General features: G+C 34.5%; 2 protein-coding genes across 6 annotated transcripts; one reads left to right on the top strand and one right to left on the bottom strand.

Moving 5' to 3' along the window:
- Window positions 1-1,046: 1,046 nt before the first annotated feature.
- LOC145631476 (calcium-dependent protein kinase 10-like) lies at window positions 1,047-5,169 on the bottom strand. Of its 5 annotated transcripts, XR_014112395.1 has the most exons (6): window positions 5,020-5,165; window positions 3,515-4,496; window positions 2,990-3,286; window positions 2,136-2,534; window positions 1,186-1,701; window positions 1,047-1,064 (listed from the first exon to the last, which is right to left on the bottom strand). XR_014112395.1 is itself a non-coding variant. In XM_081683561.1 (5 exons), the coding sequence occupies exons 2-5, from the start codon at window positions 4,101-4,103 to the stop codon at window positions 1,433-1,435; spliced, it is 1,554 nt and encodes a 517-aa protein (XP_081539687.1). In that variant the 5' UTR covers window positions 4,104-4,111; window positions 5,020-5,169; the 3' UTR covers window positions 1,121-1,432. The 5 variants fall into 5 exon arrangements, 4 of the variants coding, with proteins under 4 accessions (XP_081539687.1, XP_081539688.1, XP_081539686.1 ...); XM_081683561.1 differs by lacking the exon at window positions 1,047-1,064 and having other exon boundaries at window positions 1,121-1,701; window positions 3,515-4,111; window positions 5,020-5,169; XM_081683562.1 differs by lacking the exon at window positions 1,047-1,064 and having other exon boundaries at window positions 1,121-1,701; window positions 3,515-4,490; window positions 5,020-5,168.
- A 1,822-nt stretch (window positions 5,170-6,991) lies between these two features.
- Window positions 6,992-9,420, top strand: LOC145630032 (uncharacterized protein ycf20-like). The gene is made up of 2 exons (XM_081682268.1): window positions 6,992-7,159; window positions 8,795-9,420. Exon 2 carries the CDS (start codon window positions 8,817-8,819, stop codon window positions 9,282-9,284), a length of 468 nt encoding a protein of 155 aa, XP_081538394.1. The 5' UTR covers window positions 6,992-7,159; window positions 8,795-8,816; the 3' UTR covers window positions 9,285-9,420.
- Window positions 9,421-9,563: the final 143 nt, after the last annotated feature.

Raw genomic sequence — 9,563 nt, 5'->3', positions numbered from 1 at the left:
TTATTTGTATAGAAAATTATACAGATCTCAAGTCCAGGGATAGTTCCTATTTTGGATTTATAAATTCGAGATTGAGATTTTTATTTGTGTATTCAAAAGAAGGATAATGTGGAGGCGCATAATATGTTTACCTTCACTTTATTGAAAAGTCTATTAGATGATTATGGATAATAATAATAGTATGCTTTTATTTCATTTATTTGGAACTTAATAAATGTGTTAGTTAAAAATGTTGGAAATTTGAGGATGCAATCAAAACATGTTAACCTCAAGTGTAATCACTAAAGCAGAACTTCTCAAAATTTGTTACATAGTAGTATATTTGAAGGTATTATTTGTAATGTATGGTACAACAACGTATACTACATTCATAACACACGTTGAAACATATATGTCACACGCCGTGCATGAACATCCCACGCTCACCTCGTCTTTACACGTGCCACACCGGTGTACAAAATCATATACTTGCACCACTTTAGACATTGAATGCCCCCTTTTGAATGATTTCAATGTATTGATTCCAGCGAATATATAACATATACATCAATACATGCATGGTCCCTCCATCATGATAATATTAGTAAAGATCACGTAAATGTACATGAAGCATTTATACCAGAGATAAACCAGCCTGGGTCCAGATCATTGTGATTCGGTCGGCCATTTCTTTGAATTCATTATTAATGTCAGATTCTTCTCTACTCTCTTACTGTAACATCTTCTAACATTCATTACTTACTTCACTTTGGGGTATCAAATTATACATCAATCTTTCAATTTTATCCACACATGAAAAAAGTCAACAGCTTTGTAATAATTTCAAAAGATGCCTACACGTTTATATCTCTCCAATAACATCTTATTAACATGGGAACTTTAGTATTATACAGTACTAATTTGAGTCAAATTTACATGTTCATGATTTGGTTGGTCTTGATTTGGAGATTATAGGTTTTCAGTACCTTACATAATCACGGGTTTTTGGCCTAGTGACAAAGATTGAGGATCTGTAAATGATAGGGCGTCATAGATTAGCAAATGTCATTGTAGCTCCTTTGGACCTAAAAAAAATGTGCAAGGAATTTGGTCATGACAAAGGTTAAGCAATGACATGGAATGAGAACAAAAAAGCTTTCTATACATTTGTAAAATTATGACCCAAAAAGTTCAGGAAATCAGTGCCTTCAAAATCCATGCTTTACACATTTTGAAGAAGAATCTGCTCTTTTTTCTCTGCAGATTCATTGCAATCTAACTGTTAACATTAGCTTTCTAACTTAAGAGTTATCATCAACAACAGTACACGCAATTTCAACCCCTCGTAATTTAATCTTGTACAAGAACAGCAGGATCCACACGGTTTCATGTTGTCCAACTTTGTATCATGATATATGATGTTATCGATAAATATGGATTGGTCCAAAGACCATCAGCATACAAGAGAAGACCTGAGTGATGATCCGGTAGGTAGGTTGGTGCATGAAGCCCATCGGATAACTGATTCAGTCACCACAATATCAAGCTGGTCAAACTCTCCAAGCCCAATCGTTCTATTTCTCTTGCTGTGGATACCAAAAATCCTCAAGCCTGTTCCTACACTTTTCTTAGAGTCTGATGACTTCTGATCCAGGTCCCTAGCATCAGTTTCCGAGCTCAGGGAAGAATCAGGTGATTCAGATTGTTTCTCCAAGACATCTCCTGATAAACAAACATTGAAATCAGTTGTATGAAGTGACGTCAATAAAACCTACTCCGTAGATGTTAGGACAAATGGTATCAATCAAACCTAGATGTTAGGACTTAGGAAGCTCAACACACTACATTAATCAATCATCAAGAAACAGAAACAGAAAAAATTATGTTTTCTAGAAGTGCAATAGGACACCGAAAAAATGTTATTTATCTACTGATGTGGTGGGCATAAATGGAAATTCAACAAGAAGTTCCCGACAAACTCAAATCGTTTAGGTTGCAAATCCAACATTAGATTAAGATAATAACTATTTAGTTAAGAGGGTCTATATATGAGACTAAAGTATGTTCATGACCAAGGGAGTTGAAAATTTGACACCAGGGAACCTGTGGCAAATCTGCCAATAAGAAACGATGATGAATAGAAAAGTGGAATCTACCTGCATGAATTTCATCAGTGCTTTCTCCGTCGGTCGAAAACCTCCCATGTTGACTTACATGCTCAGCTACTGAGCTAGGGCTGAAAAATGTGAAACTAGGCATGGAAGGAATGGGCGAAACAAACTCAATAGCAGAGAAATCCCCGCTGCTTCGGAAAGAGAATCCACTTGATATGAGGGTGGGTGTGGATGGCTCCACAAAAAACGCTGAGAAAGATGATCTGCATGTAAATGTTGGTGATTGAGGCTCACAGTTTACTGCTGATCCAGTGCCAAAGCTAATATCATGATCTCTGGCTATAAATGAGCTATCTCGAGTTTTTAATTGCCTGGAGCTAAAACCATCATGTTCATGTGAATCTTCAGTGGCTGAAGAAACCTCTTCCATCCACGAGTGAGCTACAGGTAATCAAAAGAATATGGTTATTAGTACTATGTTAATAATCTTTTATACTTAGCATATGTATAATTAGCTTATAACATCATGATTTCGTTAACATAATTGGAGCCATAATTCTAGCTTGTAATCTGTACAGTATATTGTTTGGAAAGCAATGAAATTAATCACGGAGTGTTAATTTATCAAGTACTTCCAAAAAACTAAGCATGCAACAATATTTTACTAATAATGGTTCAAGTGTCCAAGGACACCAAGGAGATATTATTAATTTGACTAATAATCAGGTATAGTTGATTCATTAATGTTAGGTAAAGAAGATTTGTCATTCAAGCTTGATGCCTTCTAGAAGTCATCTCCATCAGGACATATAATAAGATACACTAACCACTTTGTGGTACAAAATTTGTACACTGATGTTCGTCATCTGTATCTAGCAAAGAGGACGAAATCATACCTAAAACTTGCTCAGCTGTCAAGCGCTTCAAAGGATCTATGCAAAGCATTTTCTTGATCAGTTCCTGGGCAGATTTTGATACTCGGTCCCACGGTTCAGATGGGAAGCGCAGATCAGCTGCTCGGACTGCTTCAAAAATCCTTGACTTTGTCTTACCCCAAAACGGCGGCATAGCACTCAAAAGAATGTAGAGAATCACACCAGCGCTCCATACATCAGCAGCTTGGGTGTAACCTCCAGACAGAACTTCAGGTGCTATATAAAATGGACTCCCCACTGTCCCATGCAAGCTCTGCCCTGCTTGACCAAAAACCAAATGCTTAAACCACTTGCTAAAACCCAATATTACTCAATATTGTTTATGATCAAACTGACCATCATATGAAAAAATTGCATCTTTTCATCAGAGTGTCAAGTGTCTATCCTATGTCGAAGTATCTACAGTTTTCAACATGGATTAATATCGAGGTGAAATGAAAGAGTTCAGGTAACACAGGTAAACAAATTAGTAGAAGAGTGCTCTACCTGGCTTAATATAAGTAGCAAGACCAAAATCGGCTAGCTTGATTGGTGAAGAAGATGACTTGGTTGCCATAAGAATATTCTCAGGCTTCAAATCTCTATGAACAACACCATTATCATGGCAATACGAGACTACCTGCATTAGATGCCGAAATATGATCTTTGCCTGAGACTCGGGATACCTTCCTTTTTCCTCTAATCGATGGAACAACTCCCCACCAGCACAGAGCTCCATCACCAAATGGACATAATCTTCTTCCTCGTAAACTGCCTTGAGATCAACCACATGAGGATGACCCGATAACTTGCTCATGATCTCGATTTCAAGCTTCACACTTCGAACATCATCTTGGGTTACCAGCCTTTCTTTGGCAATTGATTTGCACGCCAATAACTCTCCTGTAAACTTATCAGCACACGCCCTGATCACACCAAACTGCCCCCAACCCAACTGATCTCCCAAAACATAACGATCTTTCAAATCAGATGTCTCAGTTGCATCCAAGATAGTTTCCTTCAAGTCCGCCACCTTGAAACAACGGCATGGACGAGTTAATTGTCCAGAGTTGCTACTGTTTTTGCCAACAGCCATTTCGTAACCTACAAGTCCAAAACCAGGACTAAAGCAAATACTATAGGGTACAGAAGACAAAGTTCCTTCTATGTAAAGTTGGTCAATTTTCGCCAAGCTTTCGCACTACCTTCCTCAAAAGAAATGAGTACACAAAATAAAATTCAACGTTTGAAGTTGGAAGCTTCGCAACCACCCCAGTACCAAAACCAAACTCAAAGGTCAAAATTCAAACGGAATAAAGAACCACTCTTTAGCTACTAAAGGTTTAAATTTTGACAATGAAACTCAACTTGAGTAACAAATGCATCTAGATTATATGGCGTTATATCAGCAAAATTTCCACGCTCAACAGATCAAGCAGAACAGGTAAAGTTCAAGCTACCCAATTAAACAATTTTGTAATACCTGGATCTGCAAATTAAAAATAAGTGCACCAAAACTTAGAATCCCAATTTTATTCTACAGAAAAGTAATTAAAATGCACTTTTTACGCTAAATATTAGTAATAAAATTGAACCAAACAAAGCACCTTATAAATGATCTAACAGATCACACTTAACTAAAAATTCAAGTTTAAACAAACCCAGATATACTAATTCAAAGTATCAAATTTGATACCATTTTTATCAAAATTAGGCAAATGAATCTAGAAAAACCATGGAAATTACTAAACCCTAAGTAAATTTAAATTTCAAACCCAAATTAATTAATCAAAAACAGTGGAACACCCACAAACTGAAAACCAACTACTGGAGTAAAATCAGCAGAATTCAGCAGACACCCACAAAAATTAAACCAAAAAGAAAGCAACCCAACTCAAAAAATCTAGCATAAAAGCAAAGCGAGCAACAAAGTTCATAGCACAAATTCAGTATAAAAAATTTTAAAAAAAATTTCTTTAAATTATTACAAGCAGAGTAGAAGAGAGAGAAACCTGGAAGATTCAGGAGAGAGAAAGCAGAGAAGAGAATAGATTGAAAGAGAGAGAGAAAGAGGGAGACGTTGGAGAAGATGGCCCTCTGAAAGTGGGGGCTGCCTTCTCTGGTCTACTCTGGCTCTGAATTGCCCAACTTGCTTGTTTAAGTTGAGTTTGAAGATTATTTAATAGTGTGATTTTTGAATAACTATTCCTATAATTTAACTAATTTATGTTTACTTTGCTTGCTTTCTTTATTTGCTTAATTTACTCTTCCTTGTCTAGTTGTCAATTGTCTTTCCATCTCTACCTTGTTTGATTAGTTTGTTATCAATATTTATTACTCCAGTGTTAAAGGTTAGGCGATTTTTCCTTATAAGTATTCTATTTCGAACAACAATAAAAATAAAAAAATTATGTTACTAATACGAGTATGTTTTTGCATTTAAGGTAATCTATTGTATTAGGGTTTTAGGAGAAAGTTTTCTCCTCTTTTCTATATCATTATTGAGCTACTTGTACTTCCTTAACATTTCAATAGTTGTGCATGAGAATAGGTTTATTATAGTTAAAAAAAAAAAAGTAGAGAAAGTTAGTGACCGATTAGGTAAACATATACAATTAAAACACACATAGAACAAAACTAAAGTAAGAAAGACGTAAATAGTTTAATAAGACAAATATTAACGATGTCCAAAAAAATAAAAATAAAATAAAATAAAATAAAAACATTGATAGTGATTTTCTTCATAAAAGTAGTTAAATATGTTAGTTGAAAGTTGGATCGTTATTAATTGAGAATTTAATTTGGTAAGCTAGTTTAGCTCAATTTAAGGCTTGTTAAAGTTCAATTTAATTGAGTTCATGCAACAAGTTCCTAACCGGAAAAAAAAAAAAAAAAAAAAAAAAAAAAAAAAAAAAAAAAAAGTGATAATTGAATTTATTTCAAAGTTAATAAATTCAAATATTTAAAGTTTCGTGTAGCTTAAGGAAATCATTTAAATATATTTGACTTAAGATTTATTAAGCTTGGTATGTGTTCCTTTCTTATAATAAATCCCTACCTTATAAAAAGTAGAAACATACTCTTATGAATAGTGTAATGCCAATTATACCCTTCAAAATGTGTATTTACATACATACCCTCATTAATATGTAGATGCTATTTTAATGAATAGTGTTTAGACAAGTATACCCTCTAAAATATTTATGTACTTTTATGCTTTCATAAATGTTAGTTGTCTTGAACATTTATACCACCTAAATATAGTTGATTACATATTTTCTCTTATTGTTTTTTTTATAGGAAAAATTTCTCTTATTGTTAATTTAACTAATTTTGTGATTTAAAAGCCAAACCAAAAAAACCTTCAAGATATGGCTAGCTATGACGCGCGCGATGCGCGCGTTAGCTGCCCTAGTACCTTAAAGTAGTGTAACATCAATAATAAAATTCATTTCAATATATGATTGGATAATAGGTAGATATTCTTTGTATTTCAAAAATAATTTACAAGAGGGTAGAAACTCATGATGTATTAAAATATACCCTGTACTTTGTATAGATCATATACTTATAATTTCACAAAATGTTATTGTACCTGTTTAGAGATAAATTTATCATTGCTCATTAAAACACGCATTTTTTCCATATATAACGCTAGTATCATTAAATATTTATTCTTAAAACCTATGTTACATGGACTCGGATAGTCGGATACCCATGTTCGACACGAGTACATGTCCAAGCGAAATATTTCAAGATTCGAACTAAAAGTAATGTGTGTAAGTGTTATACTCATGTCCAAATGTCGAGAATCTGACATAGATGTTTAAAGTGAAATAAGAGTAGATTATTAAAAATTATGAATTACACCCCCAAATTCAACCAAATTAAGGAACTCAAAATTGAGAAATTTATCCATCATTTCTCCATGACAATAGTCCATGAGACCATGACTACATGATAGTGACTTCACCAAAAAAAAAAAAAAAAAAAAAAAAAAAAAAAAAAAAAAAAAAGAAGAAGAAGAAGAAGGAAGGAATCCAAAAGGTTTGGAATGAATGTAGCTTAGACAATCTTTATTAATTCCAAACACACAGAGTGGACTCATATCTCTGCTGTTAGTTCTCTCTCGACCTATCTGCTTCTGCCAAGGTTAGTTTTTTTGTCATTTTGTTGACTAAATTTGTGATTTTTAAGGTTAATTATATTATTCTAATTATCTAAGCTCTACTTTGTCGATTGTTTTGCTCAATTTGATTTTGTGTTTTAATTTTTCAATATATGATTGCATGATTATGTTGTTTCTGGGTTGGATTTTGGGGGCTGATTAATGACTTATTGTGGTGTAATTTGGCCAGTTTTGAATACAATTTTGGGGTTAGGGTTTCCATTTCTTTTTGTTGTGGATGCATCAAAGCAATTTTTAATTAGCAAATTGTTATTTAGGATGACTGACCGATTAATAAGTTTCAGCTTTTAGGGGTTTAATTTCAGCTTTTTGTTGTGTAATTTGCTCGATTTTTGAAGTTAAAGGAAAACTCTTAATCGTATTGGACTTGTTGTAGTTGGTGGTGTGGGAAACTGGGAAGCAGTATCATCTATGAGAACTTTGGAGCTATTGAGTTCTGAATTTTTGAGATTCTATTTTGATAAAATTACCTGAATTATGAGAGGTGAGAGAGGTGAGCATTAGCCTTAGCACCTGATTCAGCCTCGAGTGTATTTTGTTGAGTGCAAGATTGGCAAGACCGAGAAATGATGAATTCATAATCAAATTTTGATAGCATTGTTTGATATTATGGTTCATTGGTAATTTGGTACAGTGGTACACCTAAAGGGCATTTTGGAATAAAAAGAATTGAGATTGGATCAAAACTTTAATTCCCGTAGTTGATTGTGTGTTCCTATGCAAATGGCAAGGTCATGGTTATTAGCTTGGCTATAGTGAAAGAAGAGAGCAAGGGAGAGTAGAGAAAGAAATTGTTTTTGGGATTAATTATCTGCCCTTGTAATAGTTTTATATGCGCAATTGTCTATAACTAGGAATGCTTGTTCTTTTGATCTTCTGTAAGAGTTAATTCTGATACCTATTTAGCTTTACTTATGATTCATTGATGTCTTTGGAAGAGTAATAAATTTTGGAAGAGCACTTTGGTGGTGAGACATTGAAGCTTGAAAGTGTTTGGGAAATTGAAGCAATGTTCTGCTGTTGTGCATTACAATCTGCTTTTTTCTTCTTTCATCTTTCACAGGTTTAGTCGCCAATGGGGTACAAGCTAATTGCATGCTTTGTTGCATATATAGCTGTAGAATTGGTGTGGTGTGGCTGTTTTCTTTTCCAAATTAATCGACTTTGTTTAGCAACCTTTCCATCCCTGGACCAGGAAAATGATTGGTGGCATAAGGAGGGGAAGGAAAGCAAGAAATGTATACATAGGTTGTGCGGAAGCATTTCTGGGCTGGGATCTGCTCAGATATTATTCCCTTGGGATGTTTTGCTGATTCTCTAATATTCACATTATGTGTAAAGCTTACATAATAAACTTTAGCATCGGTTGGCTTGATACATTGTCATCCTGTGCAAGATTTAAAACTGCATTTGCTTATCTTTATTTAAGGAAGTGAAACATATATACGAAGTATTTAGCATCATGTAGCCAATAATTGTAATTGAAAGAGGAATTGATTGTGTTCTATTTAGCATGCCTAAAGTAACAATGCTAAGATTAGGAACATTCTGTGTACTGTGGCATTCAGTTCTTTGACATAGCATACCTTTCTCTGCAGGTAACAAATTTTTTATTCCTCCATGGCGATTGCTGTGGATATGAGCCCCATTGGGTTGCTTAATTATGGCCTAAATATCAATAAAAAGAGCTCATATGGAAGATTTGACTCCCTTGTTTCAAAATCGCCAGTCCGATTTCGTCCTATTCGAGCTGTGCAAGATAACGTGGGCCCTCGAAGGCTGGTAGACATTATTCGTACTGTACCAGACATTTCAAGAAACTATTTCAAGAGACCTTCAAGGAGAGCGCTCTTTGGAGGAATTGCCTTATTAGGTGGGTTTTACGTCGCACAAACAATTTCTTTGTCCTTTGGAGCTTTAGGGGTCAATGATGTTATTGCTGCTGTATTGTGTGTGCTCCTCACTGAATATGCAACAAAATTCTATTACAGTCGGTCGAAGGTAACATTTCCAATCGCCCTTCTCAACAATTTCAAGATGGGATTTACATATGGTCTATTTATTGATGCTTTCAAACTAGCTAGTTGACCTGGGACTCAACGTTAAGGGTACTGTGTCGTTCTTGTACATACTTCTAGTTATCACTTCTGTCATAGATACAATACAGAGATCCTGTAACAGTGCAAATTTTGACAATATGATTGATGTTGGTTCTTCAAATTCATCCATTTATTCTACTACCCTACTAGCTTTTGCGATGCAGACAGCTGAGCAATCCAGTGGTTTTGTATAAGCCTGCAAAAGTTGTGTTATATATGCTGTCATTTTTATTATCTTCACTTCTTAGCTGAGATGAATTGAGCCAAT

The sequence above is a fragment of the Chenopodium album genome, chromosome 5, assembly GCF_948465745.1.
Source record: "Chenopodium album chromosome 5, dcCheAlbu1.1, whole genome shotgun sequence".
NCBI classification, from domain to species: domain Eukaryota; kingdom Viridiplantae; phylum Streptophyta; class Magnoliopsida; order Caryophyllales; family Amaranthaceae; genus Chenopodium; species Chenopodium album.
This window is presented reverse-complemented; position numbering and strand designations above follow the sequence as displayed.